We start from the raw sequence: 27,135 nt of genomic DNA on the forward strand, positions 1-27,135 counted from the left end.
TGACATAAAAAAATAAAAAAAAATTTGGGTTTACATCCACTTTAAGAACGGGACCTTTATGCAGGTAAAGGACCTGGCCAGTTTTTGCGATTGGGCACTGCGTTGCTTTAACTGACAATTGCGCGGTCATGCGACGTGGCTCCCAAACAAAATTGGCGTCCTTTTTTCCCCACAAATAGAGCTTTCTTTTGGTGGTATTTGATCACCTCTGCAGTTTTTATTGTTTGCACTTTAAACAGAAATAGAGCGACAATTTTGAAAAGAAATTAATATTTTTTACTTTTTGCTATAATAAATATTCCCCAAAAATATATAAAAAACATTTTTTTTCCTCAGTTTAGGCCGATACGTATTCTTCTACATATTTTTTGTAAAAAAAAAATCGCAATAAGCGTTTATTGATTGGTTTGCGCAAAAGTTATAGCGTTTACTAGTAATGATGGCGATCAGCGATTTATTTTCCGGTACTGCGACATTATGGCGGACACTTTGGACACTTTTGACATATTTTTGGGACCATAGGCATTTTTATAGCGATTAGTGCTATAAAAATGCATTGGATTACTATAAAAATGCCACTGGCAGTGAAGGGGTTAACACTAGGGGGTGGGGAAGGGGTTAAGTATGTTCCATGGGTGTGTTCTAACTGTAGGGGGGGTGGACTGACATGGGGAAATGACTGATCTTCTGTTCAGCTCCCGGTCCTCACTCTGTAACGAGCGATCGCGTGTGCCCGGCGGCGATCGCGCCTGCCAGGCACGCACACGGGAGTCGGGGGCTAGCGGGGGCGCGCGCCTCCGACGTATAGCTACGGTGGCTGCTCGGCAAGCAGTTAAACAAAACCAAATTGTCAAGCCTCTATTTCATTGTAAATATCCTCATCATGCTTTGTGCCAGAGACATAGTTTAAGAGCATTTTTAAAAGGGACAAGTTGCTGAATAAAAATGCACATTTGATGAGTTGTGGGTTATGAATAATAGTTTTAAATTTTGCCTATTGGAATGTCAATGAAAACCTGCCTGTTTTTTATTATGTTAATCATGACTAAATTCCACTGTTTTAAACATATTGGGGCAGATCCACAGAGATCTGCACTGGCGCAGCGTATGGGAGATACGCTACGCCGCTGTAACTTACTTTTTAAAGTGCGAATCCACAAAAAAATTGCGCCGTAAGTTACGGCGGCGTAGTCCATCTCTCGCGGCGTAAAGGCGCCTAAATTAAATCGGCGAGTAGGGGGCATGTTTCATTTAAATGAAGCGCGTCCCCGTGCCGAAAGAACTGCGCATGCGCCGTCCCTAAATTTCCCGCCGTGCATTGCGCTAAATGACGTCGCAAGGACATCATATTTTTTAACATAGATGTGAATTACATCCATCCCGATTCACGAACGACTTACGCAAAAAATATTTTTCCAAAATAAACGCGGGAACGACGGCCATACTTAACATGGCAAGTTTAACTATATGCCGCAAAACACCAGCTTTAACTATACGCCGGAAAAAGCCGACTAGAGACGACGTAAGAGAATGCGACGTTGATCGTCGAAAAAAAGATAATTTGCATACTCGACGCGGAAAACGACGAGAACTCCACCCAGCGGACGCCAAAGTATTGCATCTAAAACCTGAAGGCGTACGTAGCCATACGCCTGTCGGATCTAACCCAGGTGCAGTCGTATCTTGGTTTGAGGATTCAAACCAAAGATACGACGCGGATAATTTGAAAGTACACCGGCATATCAGTAGATACGCCGGCGTACTCGCTCTGTGGATCTGCCCCATTGCAACCTAAATATGGCAATTGTAACACTGGTAAGTAGCATCTGTCATGACTAATGTATAACAGATGTACTTACTGCTTACCCCCTGTTTGCTCCAACTTCTTACCCATAATCCTATATTAACGAGACCACACGAAAATTGGGTTAAAACATAGGCCGTAGCAGCCTTATTTATTAAACAAATATATTTTCAAAATAATATCAAAATCCTAGCGTTGGTCTTTGCGGGAACCTCCATAACCATCTGGTAAAATATTGCACTGCTGTACCTCTCATATGATTATAGGCCTCAAGCCGACAGGCTGGCTAGGAGACAACCACTGACCGCAGTGCACCCGTTACCAGCACATTTCAGCTAAACCTCCGTTAGCTAAAATCCAACCATCAGGACCCATGCCACCGATAGGTCCTGAACTTATTCCTTCCAAGGAAAATGCCGCCGATTTGAGATGCGATTTGACATGTCAAATCGCATCTCAAATCGTACCAAATTGTACCCAGTGTGAACCAGGGCTCCAACACAGTGGGAACATGACATCACAGTCCTGTAAAGTGCAGTAAACAAATGCAAAATCGGGCCAGAGCCCATCAATGAGCTAATAGGGCTTAATCTGGCCTATTACTGCTAAGACCAACATCTCACTAAAAGCCTCAGTTCCCGCAGGAGGCCCGCCTGCCCCCAAAGGCCACCCCCCCACCCAACCAAATAAAAAGGGGGGGAGCATGGCCCCCAGGCCGCACAGACCCCAAACCTGTCAGCTCAAACTAACAACGATCATACTAAATCATACCAAATATAGATAGTGAAATATATAAAAAGAGCAAAGCGATCAAATGAAAGTCAAAGAAAGGCAGAGAAAAGAATGGAGAGGAACAGAGAAAAGAGAAGGGGGGGACGACAAAGGAGCCCCAGCTCAGCATCCCAGTCCATCCACTACAGATAAACTAGGTCGTGATCCTCTTGGGATCGTTTGTTAGGTATGCAATCCATGGGTCCCACACTCTTTGAAATACTTTCATCTTATCCTGCGTTAATGCCGTTAACCTTTCGTTCAACATCAACCATGTGAGTTTACCTTTAAACTGTTCGAATGGGAGAGCTGCAGACCTCCAATTTCTAGCTATTGTTATCTTTGCAGAAATGAATACAAATGTTAGGAGCAGCCTACATGATCTCGAGGCCTCAACCACTCTGCCCCCCAGTAACGCTTGCTTTGCTGATTTCTGCAGATTAATCTGGGTGAGCGAGTAGAGAAAATGATATACTCTAATCCAAAACCTTCTAACTTTGGGGCACGCCCACCATATAGGATAGGCAGTGCCAATCTGACCACATCCTCTGAAGCACTGTGGGGATGCTCCTGGTACTGTATGCCTATTTTAAATGTGTCAGTTGTGTGGGGTGTGTTGGTACGTGACATTTTTGGTTCTATGACAAATGGTATCTAAGGCTCAGTTCACACTTTGAATGATGAGTGATTCAGTGCGGGGCAATTTGAGCCTATTGATTTTAATGGGCTCAAATCGCTCTGCATCACACAAACAGCAACTGGATCGCATGGTACATTTGTACCATGTGATCTAGTGCAGGGACCAGCATTTGGGCTGTCGTTAACATTGACACCCACTGCAAATTGCAGCTGCAGTGCTTTTGAGTGACACCCTGAAACTGGGTTTCCTGAATAGCATTCTAGGGGTAGATTCACGTAGGGGCGCCTAAAATTAGGACGGCCTAGCCTACTCTTTTTAGGCTAGTAGTGATTCTCAAACCACTTACCTTCAAATTTTCGGCGGCGTGGCCTAAAACGAGCGGGCGTAAGCGCGCCTGATTCAAATGACTGGGAGGGGGGCGTGTAGTATTGAAATGAGGCTTTGACCTCACGTTTTTTGACGTTTTTTACACTGCGCATGCGCCGGGCGACTACATTTCCCAGTGCGCATTGCGGCCTAAGTAGGCCGTATGGGCCTATTGATTTCGACGCGTACGAAATGACGTAAATCCTGATCGCGGACGACTTGCGCAAACAACGTAAAAAATTCGAACCTCGCGGCGGGAACGGCGGTAATACTTAACATTGTTATTCCACCTCATAGGTGGAATAATTTTAGGCGGCATATCGTGTACGGAAACGACGTAACTCGGCGGTGTAGGGCCGGCGTACGCTCGTAAATCGTCGGGAATCGGCGTATCCCCTCATTTACATAATCTAGGCCGGCCGCAATGGAAGCGCCATCTAGCGGCCAAAAGAAATATTGCAACCTAAGATAGAACGGCGCAAGCCAGCCTATCTTAGATATGTTTAAGTGTATCTCTGTTTGAGAATACACTTAAACATAGGCCGGCTTAGATTCAGAGTTAGGTCGGCTTATCTGTAGATAAGCCGGCCTAACTCTTTGTGAATCTACCTAAGAGTGTGTAGGTTTAGCCTAAATGTATGACAATTGCACATGACTACATCTAAATAAATGTTATGATTAATTAGGAATAAAACTGTATCTAAACCCAAGAACAAAACGTTGAATTATTGCAACTTTCTAGACCTTGGACGTGGTGGCTGCATTTGTTTTCTTTTTTTCCAGGCAGAGTACATTTTCTTCAAGTATAGTAAAAATACCTGTTGATCCTGATAGAAACCCAGAGTTCTTGGAAATTGCAGTGCACTAATATGAAATCTCAAACAATGTTATCCGCTTTCACAGCCGCAGTATCTTCTGTACACTACACCCCCTCCCTTCAATGTTATGAAGATAAGGAAAGAGGGAAGTGTTCTGTTGTCCTAACATACATTTGTCCTTTGGTGACGCTGCTCTTCAATACATTTGTGAGCATTGTGGGATAAGAATTGTGTTAAGCCTCATATAGATGAGCATACTGATCTGCAATGCCCATGGTTAGGGCCATCTTCAGTTGCCCAGGTTGCACAGGTGTTCCGTCAAGGGTGTGCAGGCAGCCTGATGAAATTGATGATAGGCAGCCGATTGCACAGACTTGTATGAACCTCCACACTCCACACACATGATGTATAGAACACCTCTGCATTCCAGGTGGCTGAAGATGACCCCTTTGTACAGGTGTACAGATTTTTACACCAATGTGAGTGAGACCTTACTGGATGGATCACCAGGTAAAAATAAAGGAAGAAAAGTCTGAAAAAAAGAAAACAAATGCAGTCACGGCATCTAAGGACTTGGATTTAGATACACTTTAAATTTCATCTGTAATGCTGCTAGTTTCAGAGATTCTATAACATTAACAAATGTATTGTCCTGCTAACAGGGTCAGGAGTTTGTGAAAGATCCAGGTCAGTGTTGTGGAAGATGCAAACAAACTCAGTGCGTGGTTATTTCTGCAAATGGAACTGTCATTCTCCTGATGGTAAGTCACCAGTGAATATATAATAATAATTATTTTTATTAATTTTTTGCAGCGACCCTTGGAAAAAATGTCTATATGTATCATAGTGCTGCAAAGATAAAGAGATATTATATCCAAAATTCAAAGGCAAAATGGTGCTGCAAGTAAATAGTTTAACCTAATGATCTTTACTATAGTTAGCAATGTGCAAATGCCAATTATTTTACAAATGACTATGAATGCACCTGTGGTTAAAAATAGGGTTGAGCGAACCCGAACTGTAAAGTTCGGGTTCGGTACGGACCTTTGGGTTTTTCCCGAACCCGGACCCGAATAATTGGAAAAAGTTTGGGTCCGGGATCGGAGTTCGGGAAAAAAAAATGCGCGGAGGTCCCCGCAAATTCAATAACCAGACCCTTTAGGTCTGGTATAGATATTAAGGGGAACCCCCGCCGTCAATTAAAAAAAAAATGACGTGCGGTTCCCCCTAAATATCCATAACCAGACCCTTCAGGTCTGGTATGGATATTAAGGGGAACCCCGCCGTCAATTAAAAAAATTAAATGACGTGCGGTTCCCCTTAAATGTCCATAACCAGACCCGTTATCCAAACACGTTGACCTGGCCGGCCGCAGAAAAGAGGGGGGGACAGAGTGCGGCCCCCCCCCTCTCCTGAACCGCACCAGGCCACATGCCCTCAACATGGGGAGGATGTCCCCATGTTGATGGGGACAAGGGTCTCATCCCCACAACCCTTGCCCGGTGGTTGTGGGGGTATGTGGGCGGGAGGCTTATCAGAATCTGGAAGACCCCTTGTGTGAAATAGTAATGGGGTACCCCTACCATTTCACGAAGGAAGTGTAAAGTCTTGTAAAAAAAAAAAACACACACACACACGGTAGAATAAAGTCCTTTATTAATAAAAAAAAAAAAAACTCCAGCGGTGATAATCCACTCGTTCCCGGCTTCCTGCTTCAACGTTGTCCTGATCCAGCGACGGCTACGGGTGATCTCCAGCGATGAGAAGATCCAGCGACGGGTGATCTCCGCTCCAGCGATGAGAAGATCCATTCATCCGGAGCGCAGCATCCCCGACACCTCTCACCGCTGGACACAGCCCAGCGAATGACACGCTGGAGCTGTGACATTACTTATATAGAGGAGGCAGGGCCACCTGTCACGTGACCCCGCACCCTCTGACGTACCCTCTGCTACGTCACTGGGAAGCCCAGGAAGAGGGAAGACGGGGCTTACCCAGTGACGTAGCAGAGGGTACGTCAGAGGGTGCGGGGTCACGTGACGGGTGGCCCTGCCTCCTCTATAGTAATGTCACAGCTTCAGCGCGTCATTCGCTGGCTGTGTCCAGCGGTGAGAGGAGGTCGGGGATGCTGCGCTCCGGATGAATGGATCTTCTCATCGCTGGAGCGGAGATCACCATCACTGGATCTTCTCATCGCTGGAGATCACCCGCAGCCGTCGCTGGATCAGGACAACGTTGAAGCAGGAAGCCGGAACGATGGTGAATTATCACCGCTGGAGTTTTTTTCTTTTTTTTTTTTTACTAATAAAGGACTTTATTCTACGGTGGTGTGTTTTTTTTTTTTTTTACAAGACTTTACACTTCCTTCGTGAAATGGTAGGGGTACAGTGTACCCCATTACCATTTCACACAGGGGGGAGTCAGGATCTGGGGGTGCCTCCCCGCATACCCCCACAACCACCGGGCAAGGATTGTGGGGATGAGACCCTTGTCCCATCAACATGGGGACAACCTCCCCATGTTGAGGGCATGTGGCCTGGTGCGGTTCAGGAGAGGGGGGGAGGCACTCTGTCCCCCCCTCTTTTCTGCGGCCGGCCAGGTCAACGTGCTCGGATAACGGGTCTGGTTATGGATATTTAGGGGGGGAAACGCACGTAATTTTTTTTTTAAATTGACGGCGGGGTTCCCCTTAATATCCATACCAGACCTGAAGGGTCTGGTTATGGATACTTAGGGGAACCGCACGTCATTTTTTTTTTAAATTGACGGCGGGGTTCCCTTAATATCCATACCAGACCTAAAGGGTATGGTTATTGAATTTGCGGGGACCTCCGCGAATTTTTTTTTCTACAATGTTTTTTTTTTTTACTACAATGGGGTTCGGAGTTCGGGTTCGGACCCGAACCTGAACATCAAGGTGTCCGCTCAACTCTAGTTAAAAATGTAACTTTCATAAAGTATTGATGAATCCCATGTAGCACTTCCCCCGTAGGAGTCGCCAATGTCCTGGGTCCCCACAGCTGCACAGTCAGTCACACAGCATTTCCTTCATACATTCCAATGCAGAAAACAGTCCTTGGCCTGTTTTAAAATGTTTTGTTAGGGGTTGATAACTTGAATGGGGATGGGAATTATGGGATGACCAACTTGCTATGAACAAGGGGATTGCAGTGCATTGCAGTGCATTGCTGGCATTGCTGGCAGATGATTGGCCAAGCATGCACTATGACCCGCATGCTTGGCCAATCACAGCTTGCAAAAAAACGGAGAGCCATAATTGGCCAAAGCCACCCTGGCTTTGGCCAATTATGGCTCAGGGGGTTTAGTACAGCCCCACACTATAATAGGCCACCTCCCTGGCAGCCTTGTGTAGTTTGTTGCGGTGGTTTACAGAGACGAGAGAGACAGAGAGAGAGAGTGTAATTTATTTGCAGTTAGATAGAGCAGGCAGACAGGCATGCTAGTCAGAGTTAAAGTGTGTAGAGGATATATATGCATCCCAGGTGTTGTGTATATATATTTGTACACTGCATTGAGTTTAGCTAGATCCGCTCTTCCTAATATACTGACAGGCAGGCAGGTGATTGTGCTAGCTGCAAGTACTTTCACGTGGTGTACTGTTTGTGTCCTCTGTACAGTGTGCACCTAAAGCTACGTAAAGCTGGTGTTTCTTATATTAGAGGCAGGGATCTGCTCATATTAATACACAGGCAGGGATCATTCTGCAAGTACTTTCACGTGGTGTACTGTCTGTATCCTCTGTACAGTGTGCACCTAAATCTACATGGTGTGTGTACTGTCTGTGTCCTCTGCACAGTGTGCAACTTAATCTACGTAAAGCTGGTGTTCTCATATTAATTCCTACAGGCTCATATTAATACACAGGCAGGGATCAACAGGTATTGTCAGTATTGTTCAGCTACATCTCCTGCAGGCCATTAGTATGTCTGGAAGGACAACAAGGAAAGGCAGAGAGTCACAAGCCGATAAAAGAGGGCAAGCAGGCTCTGCATCTATAGGCAACAGTGCTGGTCGTGGACATGGTGCATCCTCATCAGCACGTGGCCGTGGGACACGCTCGTCTTTTTTTCAGCAGCTGGCCGCGTTGGGCCGCAACATGCCGAAGACTTGGTAGTGTGGACGACCAAGCCATCCTCATCCTCCTCATCCTCTCTCACCCAGGCTCAGGGTACTTTGTCTGGCAAAGCAGCTGCCAACGCCTCCTTCCCTAGCCCTACCATGTCCTCTTGAGGAGTCCCCCGAACTGTTTGACCATAGTGTTGGGTACATGCTGCAGGAGGATGCGCAGCATTTTGAAGGCTCCGATGATGGTACACAACTAGAGGAAGGCAGTAACGTGAGCCCAGAGAGAGGGGGTACCCAAGAAGGACAGCAATCTGGCAGTCATGTTCCCGCAGCTGCAGCATACAGCACAGGTTTTCTACAGTGATGAGGAGGGAGGGGATGATGAGATCACTGACTCCATGTGGGTGCCTGATAGGAGAGAGCAGGAGGCACATCTCCAATGAGGCAGGATGCCCTCCAGGGGCCAGCTTAAGGGCAGCACACCAACTGTATCACAACGAAGAGCTCCGCATGTGCAGGGTGCTGCTGTCTCTCAGCTTTATTACAAAAGTCCTTTGGTGTGGGCCTTTTTTGAGCATCAGATCGCACCGCTGCTATTTGCAACATATGTCTCAAGCGTATCTCGCATGGCCCAAACATCACCCGCTTGGGCACCACATGCTTGACCAGACATATGTCGACCTGCCATGCAGTTCGTTGCCAAGCGTACCTCAAAGACCCACACCAAAGAACAAAGCGGACCTCTCCTTGCTCCTCATCAGCTGGGATCTCCATCGCCACTATACCCTCAGTCTCTCTGAAGCCTGCACTGATAGGACTGAAGGTGTAGAATTAGGTGTGTCACAGCCAAGTACTTGCGGGCAATCTACTATAGGTACACCAACGTCAGATTGTACCAGGCAAAATTTCCCTGCCCCAGCTGCTGCAGCGCCAAAAGAAGTTCTCTCCCAACATCCACATACCCAGCGGTTGAATGCTAGCTTAGCTAAATTGCTAGCACTTCCACTGCGGCCTTTTCAGTTGGTAGATTCTGCCCCTTCCGTGAGTTTGTGGAATGTGCGTTACCTCAGTGGCAAGTTCTTAAATGCCACTTTTTCTCACGAAAGGCGATTCCGGCTCTCTACCGGCATGTGGAAGGCAATGTCCATGCCTCACTGAAAGGGGCAGTCAGTGGTAAGGTGCATATTACCGCTGACTCATGGTCCAGCAGGCATGGACAGGGACGTTACCTATCTTTCACGGCGCATTGGTGACTCTGCTGGCAGCTGGGAAAGATGCAGGACAAGGTACAGTAGTGTTGGAGGTTGTTCCGCCACCACACCTCCAAAATGGCAACTACTGGTTGTGACACACCTCTCTCCACCACCCCCTATTCTTCTCTCCTCTGTGGCCTCTTCCTGTGCTGATGTGTCCTCGGAACCAGCGGTGCTCCATAGGCGTTCAAGAGGCTACGCAGGTACGCAGGCAAAGAGATGCCATGCGGTGCATGAGCTGGTGTGCTTGGGGACAGGAGCCACACTGGGGGCAGAGGTCCTGTCAGCTCTGCAGGGGCAGGCTCAGAGGTGGTTGACGCCACGCCAGCTTAAGCCAGGAATGGTGGTTTGCGACAATGGTACCAACACCTCCTCTCCGCCCTGCAACAGGGACAACAGACCCATGTTCCCTGTTTTGCTCATGCCCTTAACTTGGTGGTTGCAGCGGTTCTCGGCAGGTACCCGGGCTTACAGGATGTCCTGAGCAGGCAAGGAAACTCTGTGTGCATTTCCGATGGTCATATAATGCCAGTGCTCGGCTGGCAGACCTCCAAAAGAAGTACAACCTGCCCAAGAACCGCCTAATCTGTGGACATGCCACCAGGTGGAACTCTACGTTGGCCATGCTGCAGCGGCTGCACATGCAGCAGAGGGCCATTAATGAGTATCTGTGCCAATATGGCAACAGGACAGGGTTAGGGGAGCTTGGGTTTTTTCCCCCACGCCAGTGGGCCATGATCAGGGATGCATGTACTGTCCTGTCACCATTTGAGGAGGCCACAAGGATGGTGAGCAGTGACAGTGCATGCATTCAGTGACACTGTCCCTCTTATACACCTGTTGGAGCACACGCTGCGTGGAATAATGGACAGGGCACTTGAGGCAGAACAGAGGGAGGAAGAGGAGGACTTCCTTTCTCTCAAAGCCCCCTTATCCAGACAGTGTTCTGCTTGCCCCCTTATCAAACAGGAAGAGGAGGAAGAGGAGGAGGAGGATGGTGTCAGCATGGAGGTGGAGCCTAGCACTCAGCATCAGCAGCAGTCTTCAGGGATCAATTACAGTCCCAAGAAACCCATGGACTTGTATGTGGCTGGGACGAGGTGACTGCGGATCATGTCGTCCTCAGTGACCCAGAGGACTCTGCACCGAATGCCTCAGCAAACCTATGCTGTATGGCAGGGATATGCAATTAGCGGACCTCCAGCTGTTGCAAAACTACAACTCCCATCATGCCTCTGCCTCTGGGTGTCATGCTTGTGGCTGTCAGTGTCTTGCTATGCCTCATGAGACTTGTAGTTCTGCAACAGCTGGAGGTCCGCTAATTGCATATCCCTGCTGTATGGCCTCCCTGATCCTGCAAAGCCTGCGAAAAGGATCCTCGTATTCGTGCTATCAAGGAGAGGGATCATTACTGGCTTGCAACCCTCCTTGATCCACGTTACAAGGGTATGGTTGCGGACCTTATCTTGCTGGCGCAGAGGGAGCAGAAGATGAAACATCTTCGGGAGACCTTGCAGAAAGGTCTGTGCAACGCGTTCCCAGAAACTGGGAGGTTACAAAATCCTGGTCCTGGACAACGTGTTGCTGAGGCTTCGGTCAGTCACAGAAGGAGCGGTGAGAGGTGGCCATCTGACCGATGCGTTCCAGACAATTTTTTAGTCCGCAGCCCCAAGGTATGACTGGTTCCAGCAACCATTGCCAGCGTCTGTTTTACATGGTGCGGGAATACCTAGGGGCAAGATCAGACTTGGACACCTTTCCCCACCGAAAATCCTCTGGCTTACTGGGTCTTGAGGATGGATCACTGGCCAGAGCTTGCACGGTATGCAATTGAGCTACTGGCCTGTCCTGCATCCAGCGTTCTTTCAGAATGCACATTCAGTGCTGCTGCAGGCTTTGTAACAGATCACAGGGTGCGCCTGTCGACCGACTCGGTCGATCGACTGACCTTCATAAAAATGAATCAGGCTTGGATCACCTCCAGCTACCAAGCACCTGATGCTGATGTAACCAATGGATTTTTCTATGATGCTGATGTAACTGAATATTTTTTTTGGAAATGTCAGATGCCTTCAAGACTGCCTATGCTGATGCTGAGTGACTATGCTGTTATGCTGAGTGACTATCCTTTTCCTTCTCAATGATCATCATGCTGATGGCTTGTAAGAACATTTTTGGTTCTGGGCACCGCCACCAGTGGCTAAGGCTCAATTTTTCTGCCCCTGGGCATGTAAATAAAAATGCTGCAATACTTTGCAGCAGGGCTTATTACTGCGCTCCAACTAGAGTATCTGTGAGGGGTTGCAGTGTTGTGGCACCAACACCAGTGCCTAAAGCTAATTTGTCTGCCCCTGTTTAACAGGGGCGTGTAATTACAATTTTTGATGCAAATACTTTGCAGCAGGGCCTATTACTGCGCTCCAACTAGAGTATCTGTGAGGGGTTGCAGTGTTGTGGCACCACCACCAGTGCCTAAGGCCTAATTTTGATTCCCCTGTTTAACAGGGGCGTGTAATTACAATTTTTGATGCAATACTTTGCAGCAGGCTCATTCCTGCGCTCCAACTAGAGTATCTGTGAGGGGTTGCAGTGTTGTGGCACCAACACCAGTGCCTAAGGCCTGATTGTTATGCCCCTGTTTAACAGGGGCGTGTAATTACAATTTTTGATGCAATACTTTGCAGCAGGGCTCATTACTGTGCTCCAACTAGAGCATCTGTGAGGGGTTGCAGTGTTGTGGCACCAGCACCAGTGCCAAGGCCCAATTTTTTCTGCCCTGTTTAACAAGGGAGTGTAATTACAATTTTGATGCAATACTTTGCAGCAGGGCTCATTACTTGTGCTCCAACTAGAGCATCTGTGAGGGGTTGCAGTGTTGTGGCACCAACACCAGTGCCCAAGGCCCAATTTTTCTGCCCCTGTTCAACAGGGGCATGTAATTACAATTCTTGATCTAATTTTTAACAGCAGGGCTCATTCCTGCGCCCACCAAAAGTAACTGTGAGGACTTACAGTGTTGTGGCACCAGTGCCAGCACCAAAGGCAAATTTTCTACTACTGTTCAACAATGGCATGTAATTACAATTCTTGATATAATAGTTCACAGCAGGGCGTTCCAGCGCCCACTAAGACTAACTGTGAGGGCCTTACAATGTTGTGGCAACACCAACACCTAGGGCCCCTAGTATGTACTGCAGGAGACAACAGAAAGTCAGAGGAAATCTACCCCTAGGAAGGGAAATTATCTTCTTCTGTAAGAGGTGTCTCCTGACCACTGATGCTTTATCACCAATCCTTGTTTCACTAAAAAACACATTTTCAAAAAATCATTTGTCATTGGGACATAAAGTGAGGTGCAATCTTCTGAACAGATGCGCACAGACAGCAAAACAAATGTTACAGGGGTGATAAACCCTTCTCAGGCCTTGTACAGACGACCGGATCTATCCGCTGGGATTGATCCGCGGATCAGTTCCAGCGGACAAATCCGGTCGTCTGTACAGCTAGCGGATATTTTTCCGTTGGAGATTCGTCCGGCCGATCGATTTCAAGCGGATAGAAATTTCTTAGCATGCTAAGAATCTATCCGCTTGAATCGTTTCCCAGCGGATTGATCCGGTCGTCTGTACAGACTCACGGATCAATCCATCCGCTCCAACCCTCGCATGCGTCGTAATGATTCGACGCATGCGTGGAAGTAGTTACCCTCCAGCGTCACGCACGTCGCCGCGTCATCGTCGCGGCCACGTCACCGCGGATGTTTCTTCCGTGCAGATTTTGATCCGATGGTGTGTACAAGCCATCGGATCAAAATCCGGAGGAGAATGTCCACTGGAAACGGTCCGGCAGATCGTTTCCAGCGGATATCCCTCGGTGTACGGGGCCTTAATGTTTTCCGAGAGCTTAAAATTAGATTTTTTGGTGGAGCTACACTTTAAAAATATACCAGTTCAAAATTACAAACAGATATACTTAACAACAAACCTACAGTCCCGGTCTTGTTTTCACCACCTGTATACTGTTGTACAAGGTATATAGGGCCAAAGGGCTGGCAATGACCTGGGGGAGGGGGGGGGAACCCATGCTATTTTTCTCAATGATTATCATCCATATTGCAGGGACCAGACATTACATTAAAGCCGCAAGCAGTTTAAATGACTTTTTTCTTATAGTAATGTCATTTTGTGCAAGGACAGTTCTAAACACATGCCACTTCACAGGCATACTATAAACACCCAGCAGGTACAATATTTAAATTTTTCAATTTTTTTTTCACTTTAAGCATCATTAAAATCACTGCTCCCGAAAAACTTAATTTTTTAAAACTTTTTTTTTGCATTGATAGATGTTCCCTGGGGCAGAGATCCGGGTCCCCACACACCGCTGTTTTTATGACAATAATTTGCAAATTAGCCTTTAAAATTAGCACTTTTGAATTCAAACATTTGAGTCCCATAGACTTCAATGGGGGTTCTAAAGTTTGCGCGAACGTTCGGTCCGTTCCAAGGTTCTTGTGTGAACCGAACGGGGGGGGGGGGGGGATGTACTTTTACTACACAAACTGTCTTTTTTATATTTCTAACATGTTCATTGATTTTGACTTCAGGAAGAACAGACAATTCCCTCACCTGATGACAAATGTTTATACTACACCTGCATGATCTCAATGGGGAATCTCAGTGCTGTAAAGCTAATGAAAATCTGTGAGCTTCAATCCCAATCAGACTGTGGAATTGTAAGTTATTATAGTTTGTACTGTATTTTTCCTGGATTAGAGCTTGTCGCCAACAAGTCATTATAAATCTATACTTTAATTAATTACTGCAATGTCGAACCATCAGTTTCTGACAACCTGGGGTAATTTTAATGTACACATTACTCTTATTTCATTTTCTTGCCTTGGTAATTCCTGCTGTTTTTTTGCAACACATGTCTTTTGCTTGAATATCAGAAGATAAGCCAAGTCATAACCAAATTGGCAAAAAATTGGCAAACCTAAAAATCTATAGTAACTCCTAAAGCATCAATGGAAACAAACAAGTCTCTGTCCAGGCACTTTATAAGTACTATTCTTTGGACACGTTCCAACTGATTTTGGAACTTGGCACAGAGCACAGGTGTTTGGCATTCATGTGTTAAACATTTATCAACTTTATTGCTACCAATATTTGTTTTATTTATATGTCTATATATATTTTATTGGTTAATATCTATTGATCTAATGTTATGATCCAAATTTTTTGGGATGTTCATTTATCACTGTTTCCACTGTTATTGAGGGACTTGAGAGTGCTTATAGTGCCCACTAGTGGCTATCAACCTCTCTCTTGTTTTTTGGTATATTAATGATTTATTTATACCATCATATACCACATAGTTTATGATTTATATAAATATATATCACATAGTTGTGTGTGTTTTGTGATTCAAACATTTGTTTCACAAGGTTTAGAGGTAGCACGATTTATATTTTTCTCACTGTTTGTTTTTTGTATCTATTGTTTACATGGTAATCGCAGCTCTCGGATTGAATAGACTGTGATTTCATTGCATTTTTCTTTCGTGGGCAGCAGTAAACTCTTAAAAGCCTCTCGTAGTTATCCCAGAGGAGCAGGAGGTTACACCACCCACTCGCCGCCACCTTTTGCCGCTCTTACCGGGCATTCCGTCCCACCGGTAGACTCGATCCACGATCCGCCTCTTCCGGCATCTAGACAGAGACTGGCACAAAGCCAGAAACGGCTTTGTGCCAGTTTCCTGTATGTAAAACACGGAAGTGACATCACAACGTCACTTCCGGTTTACTCAGCTGCCAGTGCGCTGGTTTAAAAAAAAAGAAAGAGTACCTGTCCCCACCTATTACTGTCACAAGGTATGTTTACATTCCCTGTGACAGCAATAAAAGTGATCACATTTTTTTTTAAACACAATATATATAAAAAGAATAAGAAAACAAAATGTTTAAAGCGCCCCCGTCCCCGCAAGCTTGCGCAGCAAACAAAAACGCATACGTAAGTCGCGCCCGCATATGTAAATGGTGTTCAAATCACACATGTTAGGTATCGCTACGATCGTCGGAGCGAGAGCAATAATTCTACTACTAGACCTCCTCTACATCTCTAACCTGGGTAAACGTTATTTTTATTTTTAATGTCGCCTATGGAGATTTTTAGGTACCGTTGTTTGTCGCCATACCACCAATGTGGGCAATTTTAAAGTGTGACATGTTTGGTATCTATTTACTCGGCGTAACATCATCTTTCACATCATACAAAAAATTGGGCTAACTTTACTGTTAGTTTTTTTAATTCATGAAAGTGTCTTTTTCCCCAAATGTTGCGTTTAAATGACCGCTGCACAAATACTGTGTGACATAATATATTGCAACAATCTACATGTTATTCTCTAGATTCTCTGCTAAAAAAGATATATAATGTTTGGAGGTTCTATGTAATTTTCTATAAAAAAATACAGATTTTAACTTGTTAAAAACCAAATGTCAGAAATAGGCTTATGCTGCGTACACACGATAGGTTAGTCTGATGAATACGGTCTGATGGACTGTTTTTCATCAGACCAAACCGATCGTGTGTGGGCCCCATCGGTTATTTATCTATAGGTTAAAAAAATAGGAACTTGTTTTAAAATTATCTGATGGATAAAAAACCTATAGAAAAAAACGATCATCTGTAGGTACGTCCATCGGTTAAAAATCCATGCATGCTCAGAATCAAGTCGACGCATGCTTGGAAGCATTAAACTTCATTTTTTTCAGCACGTCGTTGTGTTTTACCGTCACCGCATTCTGACACGATCGTTTTTTTAACTGATAGTGTGTAGGCACGACTGATCATCAGTCAGCTTCATCGGATAACTGATGGAAAAAATCCATCAGACCGTTTTCATCAGACTAACCTATCGTGTGTACAGGGCATTAGTCATGAAAGGGTTAAAATTGTGTCGATACCAAAAAATAGACATATTATAAAAAACAAGAGTTATACAAACCCAACCCCCCCACCTCTCCAAAGAATAGTAAATCCTCTTTAGGCAAATGTAATAGGCAGTCATGGATAACCATGACAGACAATATTTCCCATATATGAGGAGATGCACAACCGGCCACGTTTTGCCTTGTCGGCTTCTTCAGTTTTTTTTTTTGGAGGGCAATGTACTAGAGTTATGCTACTTACACACCTAAAGCTACTTTACCACCTTGGGGGTGTCGGCGGTAAAGCAATGCCATTTTTAGCTGTGCTTTACCGTCTTTTTTGTGCCACTTTTCAGCCACTAGCGGGGCACTTTAACCCCCACTAGCGCTGAAAAAAGGGCTAAACCGATCGCAAAGCGATGTTGCAGTGGCGCTTTGCCGGCAGTTTGGCGGCACTGCTCACTGATTTCAGTGGGCAGGGGGATTTATACAGCGCTGCAAAGGACTTTCTTTACTGTCCTGCCAGCGCACCTCTCCAGTGTGAAAGCCCTCTGGGAAGGGAACATGGCTAATTGGGCCCATTTCGGACATTTTCACTTAGGGGTGTACTCAATTTTGTTGCCAGCGGTTCAGACATGAATGGCTGTGTGTTGAGTTATTTTGAGGGAAACAACAAATTTACACTGTTATTCAAGCTGACACTCACTTTTACATTGTAGCAAAGTTTAATTTCTTCAGTGTTATAACATGAAAAGGTATAATAAATATTTACAAAAATGTAATGGGTGTACTCACTTTTGTGAGATACTGTATATTGAAATATGTCTTAAAATTAGCTCCTGTACGGCCAAAACGTATACTAGTAGAGGAAAGGTCAACACTGAGCAAATCATGGTCCTCAGCAAATTTCTGTCAGTCCAACACAATGAGCATGCTTACAGAAGGGATGAACACAGGTTTGACTTAATCAATGTGCTGCCAATCATTTATTTTTCAGTTAGAGATTGGGTGGTCCTGGACCAAGCTATATTGCTTAATATAGTGGTGATTAGGCCAGAACATGGCTTTGATCTCTGACAGGGGCACCTGGATCACAAGGTTGACAAAACAGAATTATTTAGTATTTAATATTATTGCTTTGTGATTAGTTTTATTGAGTATACATTTAGTTTGTTAACCCATTTTTCATGTGGGTTTTTGTTAAGCATAATACAAGGATTTTTTCCAATGCAAAGGGCCCAATGAACCTGGAAGGTTACAAGTTTACTACACTGCACAGTTAGGAACAAATATCTACAGTGATGCAGAAGTACAAACATGATTAAAAAAAACATGAAAACTCAACTGATGATCATAGATAAGGCTTGAGTGGTTACTCAGAACATCAGCTCTATGCTAGCTAACATACAGTATATCATAAATCAGTCCCTGGGTGCACCATAGTCACACTAGCAGACGTCTCCTTATTAGCATAATACAACTGCTCAGCTGTATATGGATATATGTGACATGTCTTTGATGTAATTAACATTACCATATTTGCCTTCCAGGGTTACCAGTATCAAGTACCCTCTGATCAGTGCTGTGGAAAATGTGTGCCACATCTTGTGTATACTAACTCCAGATGGAAAGACCATACTCCTAAAAGTACGGTAACACATTGGGTTGATTTATTAAATGCAAAAAGGCTGCTCACTTTGAAAGGGGATTTGCAAAAATTCACTCAAGTTCTCAAATTATCCAGACAATATAAAAACAGATTTCTGTCAATCAGTTAAAGCGACTGTAGACCCTATTTTTTCTAATAACATACGTGTCATACTTATCTGCACTGATTTTTCACAGAACAGCCCTGATCCTCCACTTCTGTGGTAACCTACTGGCTCCTTCTCCCGCTAAGTGCCACCATAGCAAATTACTTGCTCAATCCCAAGCTGCACACTGAGTGTCAATTGACACGTAGATCATGGCTTGGCCCTGCCCTGCCTCCTCTACTCACTGGCTGTGATTGACAGCAAAAGGAGCCAATGCTCCTTGTCTTTCTGTCAATTGAGGAGAGAGAGCGGAGAGAGATGCTCTCTCGGGCACAGTGCTGGATCAAGATTGGGCTTCAAGGTTTTTTTTACAGTAATGCAGAGAATGCATTAGGGTAAAAAAATACTTTCTGCCTTTATAATCACTTTAATTACATAGTATCACCAGAAACTGTTCAATCTATCACCCATGAGTTTGGTTGACCACCTTAATTAAAGAGGTGACCCTAGGAATAATTACAAATACTATAGTTGCAGATTTTTTATTTATTTTTTTAGTTTTTATTTGTAAATAGTTTTTATTGAAGTAGTTGCAGATTTTTAAACAAGACACTTACCTGTCCAAGGATCCAGAGGATCCAGTCCTATCCTCACCCAAGCTAGCTCTTCCTTGATCAAAACCAAGTACCAGCACTTCTGTCCAAAGTAGTAGAGGAGGTGGAAAAGCAGAACCTCCCCTTTTGGGTGAAGTTCTGCTTTAAATAAATTGTGAAGTCCAAAACGAACAATACATTTAAGAAATACTGTTGGGCTGTGTTTGTCTAATCAATCCAAAAAAATAAAAAATAAAGTGAATCAAACACAATTATAAATGGGGTGTCTCCAAGAATCCCTAATAATTAGGTGAAATCTATTATAAGTTCCATATAAATATATTACGTGTCCAAAAGTGTCTCTCAACTTTTAAAAACGTGTCTGTGAATTCCACAGGAATTTTGAACAATCAAGTGACGAGTGAACCCACCACCGCCAAACAGACAACCTCTTGGTGTGGTGAGTTTTACTCGTCAATTGACTAGTGAATATTCCTGTGGAATTCAAGGACATGTTTTTTTAGAAGTAGAGAGACACTTTGTGGACACTGAATATATTTTTATGGAACTTATAATAGATTTCACCTAATTAGGTGATTCTGGAGACACACCGTTTTTAATTGTGTTTGATTCACGTTTATTGTTATTTGTTGGATTGATTAGACCAGGGGTCTTCAAAACTACGACCCTCCAGTTTGTTTAGGAACTACAAGTCCCATCATGCCTAGTTATGTCTGTGAATGTCAGTGTGTTACAATTAGGGTTGTCCCGATACCACTTTTTTAGGGACCGAGTACAAGTACCGATACTTTTTTTCAAGTAGTCGCCGATAGCCGAATACCGATACTTTTTTTAAATGTCATGTGACCATTTTCAAACCACAATACAGATAAGGATATTTTCTTTAGAATTATGAAGAACGGTACATCATGGTGTGGGGCTGTTTTTTAGCTTACGGTACTGGAAAACTACTATGTCATTGAAGGAGTGATCACTGCCAGTGCCACCTATCAGTGCAGCTCATCGGTGCCAGTGCCCAAAGTGCAGCTAGCCAGTGCCACCTTCAGTGCCCATTAGTGCATCAGTGCAGGGAGGCAGCTTAATAGTGCATCTCATCAGTGCCACCCAATCAATGCCAGTGCCACCTATCAGTGCCATCCATTATGAGTGCCATTCATCAATGCCCAGTGCCACCTATCAGTGCCATCCAATGGCACTGATAGGTGGCACTGGCATTGATTGGATGGCACTCATAAATAGATGGGCACTGATAGGTGGCACTGGCATTGATTGATGCACTCATAAATGTGGCACTGATGAGATGCACTTATAAGCTGCCTCCCTGCACTGATAAGCACCCCCCCCCCAAATAAAAAAAGTTAACCACTCCAGGTTCGTTGCAGCCAGTACTGTACCCACACTTCTTCTGCACAATTAAACATTATCTCATCTGTATGACAGTGACTTCCCCAGCGCTCATGGCTTACTTGCTTTTTACTGTACTTTTCCTGTCGATCGTGCGGTGCGGTCCTTTCGCAAGGCAATGGAGACTCCTAGGACGCCGGGGACGGCCTCTGGATGACGTCACGCACGCCGCCGGGGGACGTCAAGCTACAGTCAGTGTCTGTGTTCAGTACAGTACTGAAGGGAAGGAGCACTATAAGAGGCTGTGTTGTTGTGGATAGCCGCGGCCCTGCTGTGAATCATAGCAGCGGCTCGCGGCCGCTACTCGCGGCCCACAATTAAATGTTGTTCACTGCGTCAATTAGGCCTATATCATAATGCAGGCTGCAGCTGCCTGGACGTGTGGATTTATTATATAGCAGTCGTCGGCCGGCCGCCGGGCCCTGGTGAGGGAATTAAGTTTGGGCCTATATTATGATGGGGGCCTGGAGCTGCAGCTCAATCAGCCCCACGGTTAATCCGGCCCTGCCTCTATGCACCGCTCGATGTAAAAAAAAAAAAAAAAGTATTCTATTTTGGTATCGGGAGTATTTGAGCGAGTACGAGTACTAGCGCAAATACTCGGTATCGGTCCCGATACCGATACTGGTATCTGGACAACCCTAGTTACAATGCCTCATGGGATGTGTAGTTCTACAACAGCTAGAGGGCCGTAGTTTGAGCATCCCTGGATTAGACAAACACAACTGTTTTTTTTTTTCATTTTATTTATGTGTTATGCATTTGTATTTTTTATGCTTTAAGAGTGTGGCTGTAGTAATTAGGATATGTACATTTAGATTAGCACTATGCACAGTTTTATATATATATTCAATATACAATACATTGACTGAAAGATTGAATTGGAAATGGAAAAATAAGGGCATTTTGTGAACGGTGTTCAGATTTTTCCAGCAGAAAAACTGGTCGCTTATTTAAGTTTGTACATCTATGGCCAGCTTTAGAATCAACTTTATCTGTGGTAATTACAATATCTTGATGGGAAGCATTTATCAAATATATATGAAGTTAACAAACGCCTTCTCCTGTTTATGATCCACCTGCAAGGTCTGCCGTCCTGAAAAAAACTTTTTGCAACTTTTTGGTAGGATGTATGAACAAACCGCATGAAAGATTTCCCAGAGATCTATTGGTGCCCAACCATAATTCCAAAAACAGATTGTTCTTCTTTCTGTGGGTCCACTAGAGCTTCTTTGGGGTTCTTTGTGATTTTGTATTTTACCTGGCAAGTCAATTAAAACCACAGCTAGGAGAAAAAATTATAATGTAATGTTTATATATGTTGGGAAACATTTGGAATCTGTTTCACAAAACCGCAGCCCTCAAAGTGCAACTGACAGGTACACTTTGGCTTAATTTATAAAGCCAAACTAGCTGAGACTTTCATATTAAGTTTTTTTTTTCTTATTTTTAGGAAAGTGAAAATTGGAAATCTGATGACAGTTGCACCACTGTTACTTGTCAAAAAATAGATGGGCAATTTTTTTCATCTTCAGTGACAGAGACGTGCACTTACACCAGTGCAAATGACTGTGGACTTGTAAGTTGCAAAGCAATTCAGACAGTTTGTTATAGTTTTGTGAAAATTAAAGCTCTCTGTTAAATAATAGCAAAAGCAATACAGAGGAAAGGGGCAAATGCCTGAAAGAAGGAGCATCCAGAAACACAGTTAAAAGAATCTCCAGCTCCACTGATTGGGTTTATGTATTGTCACAAAGCAAAAAACAGTTTGTTTTATAGGTACAGTGAGTATTGTGTATGTGTTGATGAATTTCCACATAGCCAGCATAGGTCAGGGATTATAGAAGCAGGGGTACTTTCTGTCAGTAATACATTACTGTGTATAACAAAAGGTTCCAGACTGCATACCTGCCAGTGCAGTCCTGCTGGGTCATCACTGATATTTTTACTGTAGAGTCTGCCCACTTGTGTTGGTGAAATAGTGTTTACAGTTCGCTCACTCTGTCTGTACACCTAAAACAAAACTAGTACAATGGTGGGGCAGTTTTCCATACACTTTTTTCAGTTGTACGTGTACTGTCACTATTATGAATTTTTTTTTATTTTTGCCCTTTGGTCCCCAGACACAACCAGTCTTGTTTGGCTATGCAATATATGTACTGGCATGTCTCAATCAGGCACTAGTGTTGCTCACGAATATTCGCATTGCGAATATTCGACTCGAATATAGCATATTCGAGAAATCGCGCTATATTTCGAATTTCGCGGTGAATATTCGCAATTCCGAATATTCACATTTTTTCAATTTGATTTTTAAAACAGATCACATCCTATCGACGTCTAAAAGCATTGCTGGTATGATTAGAGACCCTGGGCCGAGTAGCTAAGCTGAGGCGATCCTTTTATGTTGCCAAATTGAAAAAAAAAAAATTGCGATTTTTCGCTATTGCGAATGCGAAAATGATTGCGAATTTTCGATAACTGTGGTAGGAGAACTCTGATTGTCTCTGATGCAAAAGGGGGGGGCTTTGTGTATGTGTATGTTATGAATATTTGTATGGTTGATATTATTATTTTTTGTAAGAAGGAAAAAATTGCGCATACCTTAAAAAAGGGGAGAATACAGCAGCAACTCAAAAATGTTATACAACATAAATTAATACAAGACAGAAAATGGAGTCGCTCTACAAGAATAAAAAATATGTCTAGTGACAAGACATGTGGGCAAATTATAAAATAAGCAAGCGCAAATAACTTGTGAAATACACAGTGAAACAAATATATAAAGAAATATAGTCCCAATAATAGAAAAATAATCTTTCATAAAAATGTCTTTGATATGTGAAGTGAAAAAAAGTCCAAAGCATGCAGCATGAACGTGTTCAATCTTCAAGGTGTTTGATTGACAAACGGCTGTGACAGATGGATAGAGTAAAGAATCACCACCGATGCAAAACACTTTTTATTTTGTATTGTAAAATATCACAAATATTCTGAGCCAATCAGAGTGCTCCTTCAGCATTTGCCGAATATTCGCAATTATTTTGGATTGTAAAATATCAAGAATATTCTGAGCCAATCAAGTGCTCCTTCTGCATTTGCCGATATCGCATTATTTTGTATTGTAAAATATCAAGAATATTCTGAGCCAATCAGAGTGCTCCTTCCGCATTTGCCGAATATTCGCAATTATTTTGTATTGTAAAATATCACGAATATTCTGAGCCAATCAGAGTGCTCCTACAGCATTTGTCGAAATTGCGCAATAAATATCGCATTCGCATGTTGCGATATTTCGATAAAATATCACGAATATTCTTGAGCCAATCAGAGCGCTCCTCCAGCATTTCTCGAAATTGCGCAATAAATATCGCATTCGCATGTTGCGATATTTCGATAAAATATCACGAATAGTCTGAGCCAATCAGAGTGCTCCTACCGCAGTTATCAAAAAATCGCAATTATTTTCGCATTCGCAATACGAAAAATCGCAATCATTTAATTTCGATAAAATATCACGAATATTCGAATTTAGCGAATATATCTCGAATATTCGAATATATATTCGAGATATATCGCGAAATCGAATATGGCATATTCTGCTCAACACTATCAGGCACTGCCTGCCTGCAAGCCCCCATCCCCCCTTACTTATGTATTGACAGCAGGGTGCACAGCTTTGTCCAATTGGGTCATCCCCTGGTTTAATACAGGAGTATGAAAGTTGTAGCTTGGTCTCTTGGGCATTCCGCTGGGCTCTAAGCTCTTTCCACTTTGGATTCCATTGTACCATGAAGATTATAACTGCCATTTGTAAGTTTGTGCTCTCCATCCAGCTGATGTGCCAGGTGTGGTAACCGATTTGTAGGTTTATAAAAAAGTCAGGTACTAGAGATTATATAAAGTGCTCTTCCACTGCAAAAAGTATGTTAAATTATATGTATTGTATATCATTTTTTATAGAGTAAGGAGGGGTTAGAAGGAGCCTCTCTTAGATTTACTTTTTTTGGCTGTGATGCTGCTGGGGATGGTGACCTGAAGCATCCCTGGGACAAAATCCAAAAACAAGTTATGTGCCGCAGGAAGTGGTGGGCATGGCAACATTGCACCTAACAGTGACCATTCACAAAAATGTAAACAAAATACAATACAAGGCGACTTCTTTTCATCCAGTGGGTGGGGTCAGGACAATGAGGGGTGGAAAATGACAGTACGGCTTTTGTTGTATGAGTACCCCCAGCTCTCATGGTCACAGCACCTGAAGTATCGTGAGAGCATTACAATTTGGAATCAGTTAAAACTGTAAATAATACACAGCAGCGATGTTGCATACACTCATAAGCGTTAACTACAGGCGGTCCCTGGGTTACAAACAAGATAGGGTCTGTAGGTTTGTTCTTAAATGAATCTGTTTGTAAGTCGGAACAGGTAAATCTTTTAAGTGTAGCTCCAGCTCTTTAGATAGCATAGGGAAGGTCACTGTTGTGTCTCCAGGATACCTTTCAGGTTCAAAAAGGACAATTCACTGTGTGTACAATGTATTATTGCATTAGTAAGTCAGAAGTATGTTTGTCTCAAGTTTAGCTGTTACGCTTGCGCCATCTACTGGCCAAACATGATATAGTTGTAATATTCTTATCTAGCTTCTATAGGCTGTGACATCAAAATCGTCATATCCTCTTTAGCCAGGAAGTGAAGGTCTTTTAGTATCTCCATGTTTAAGATCAAGGCAGCAAGGCCTGCATGCAATCTGTCCCCATCCATGGGCATCAGAGTTTTAACCGCATATCACGTGTGTCATCTACATGTATATTGAAATCTGCAACATGCCAATAAAGACACAAGATAAGAAACCGCAGTCTATTATTGTGTGCACAGAGAAAGGTCATCTGCCTAGATAGCTACCCATAGACTCCGGGAGTACGGGAAGCGAGTCCAGGACAGTCACCACCCCTGTAACATTTGTTTTGCTGTCTGTGCCCCTGTTAAGAAGATTTCACCTCACTTTCTGTCCCAATGACAATTGGATTTTAAAAATGTGGGGTTAGTAAGGAAACAAGGATTGGTGATAAAGCATCAGTGGAGAAACCTTTTTCCCATATTAACTCTCACAGGAGTGAATTTCCCTTCCTAGGGGTAGATTTCCTCTCACTTCCTTGTCTCCCTCCATTTGTAAGTAGGAGTCATTTATAAGTTGGATGTTTGTAAATAGGGGACTGCCTGTATTTGTTGCACAGCACAGTTTATTATACATTTTTTGTCTGGAATTCCACTTCAGGATGGGAAAGGGAGTGTTGATATTCTATAAATATGTAAAAAAATTATGAACATTTTATGAGGATAAGGGCTCATCACATCTTCCATTTTGTCTTTCATATGTTTCATCTATGCATTTAAAGCGGCTCTTCGGCCTAGGAACACATTTTGTTAAAGCGGAGTTCTGGCCACAATTTCACTTTTTAAATATAAATACCCCTGTAATACACAAGCTTAATGTATTCTAGTAAAGTTAGTCTGTAAACTAAGGTCCGTTTTGTTAGGTTGTTACAGCATTTAGACACTTTATAAAATAGAAATTGACTGGGGCCATCTTAAGTGTGGGCATCATGAAGCCAGACTGTATGACTTCCTGGATTTCAGCCTTCCAGATCTCGCACATGCTCAGTGCTGCACAAGCAGTGTCAGATCAGGTTTCAGCACCTGTGCTGTCCAAGTCACATGATTCTTTGAGACTGGGGAGTGCACAGACTCCTGGAAAGTTACACCCACTACATTCCCAGGAGTCTGTGCAGTGCATTAAGCACATAGGTGCAGGAAGTGGGAAGATTAACTATTCTGCCTAGCAACAACACTTTGAAGGCATCTAAAAAAAAATGTTTTTTTTCGTAAAGGACTAATGACATTTTTTTAAAACTACTGATGTAATGTTATATTTATGGGTGGAACTCCACTTTAAGTTTGCAGCTACTAATACTGACTTTTACAAAAGGACACTTGAGCCAGTTCTTCCCTGGTCTTTGGTCCCTGGTGCTAACTTGTTACTGTGGGCAACAGCTGCACTGCATTTTGTGAATGGCCCCGTAGCCTTCTGGGGCCTGTGACATGTCCCAGAAGGCTGTGGGTGGGGAGGGGTCAAGAGAACTTCTGCAAAATCTGCCACTGCAATCCAACCGAAAGTGGGAGCAAGTACCTGGCAAAACCAGGTACCCCCCCAGAATAAAACAAACAAAGATAATAGAGGGAAAAGCAGAACTTTCCTTTTTTGGGTGAAGCTCTGCTTTAACTGTTTGCCTTGAGTTCAGCTTTCAAGTCTAATAAAAAATAAAGAGAAAATTTTGCCCCAATTTATTTGTCTCTTTTTAGGGGTAAATCATCAGGAAATTTACCCCTTGGAGTATTGGCAGTTTTTTCCTGTTAAGGGGATCAGTCACTCATATGCTAGCCGTGCATTGGGCAACCAGTCACAATGTGTGTTTGGGTATGCTGCACTGCAAAAAAAAAAACTACAGCAAGAACTTTATTTTCATATGCTAAAGTGCATCACAATTCATTTATTTAGCATTGGTTCCCTAATATAGTGCTTCTTAACACACAAAAATGCACACATTGTGGGGTATTAGATACCAGTGTGAATAAACTCGTATTGCCTTTTTGCTACCAACTGATTAGAAATCTTTCATTTGAAGTTATATGT

The 27,135-nt window shown here is 43.5% G+C and overlaps 1 protein-coding gene across 1 annotated transcript in view; it reads left to right on the forward strand.

The window, feature by feature from the left end:
* LOC120916793 (mucin-2-like) overlaps positions 1–27,135 on the forward strand; it is a 105,978-nt gene that overhangs the window by 37,939 nt on the left and 40,904 nt on the right. The window contains exons 3-6 of the mRNA XM_040327729.1: positions 5,062–5,160; positions 14,345–14,473; positions 18,220–18,321; positions 21,895–22,020. Of these exons, the coding sequence (XP_040183663.1) occupies positions 5,062–5,160; positions 14,345–14,473; positions 18,220–18,321; positions 21,895–22,020 (456 nt within the window). The remainder of the gene's footprint in view (positions 1–5,061; positions 5,161–14,344; positions 14,474–18,219; positions 18,322–21,894; positions 22,021–27,135) is intronic.

Source organism: Rana temporaria, chromosome 11, assembly GCF_905171775.1.
Source record: "Rana temporaria chromosome 11, aRanTem1.1, whole genome shotgun sequence".
Lineage (NCBI taxonomy): Eukaryota > Metazoa > Chordata > Amphibia > Anura > Ranidae > Rana > Rana temporaria.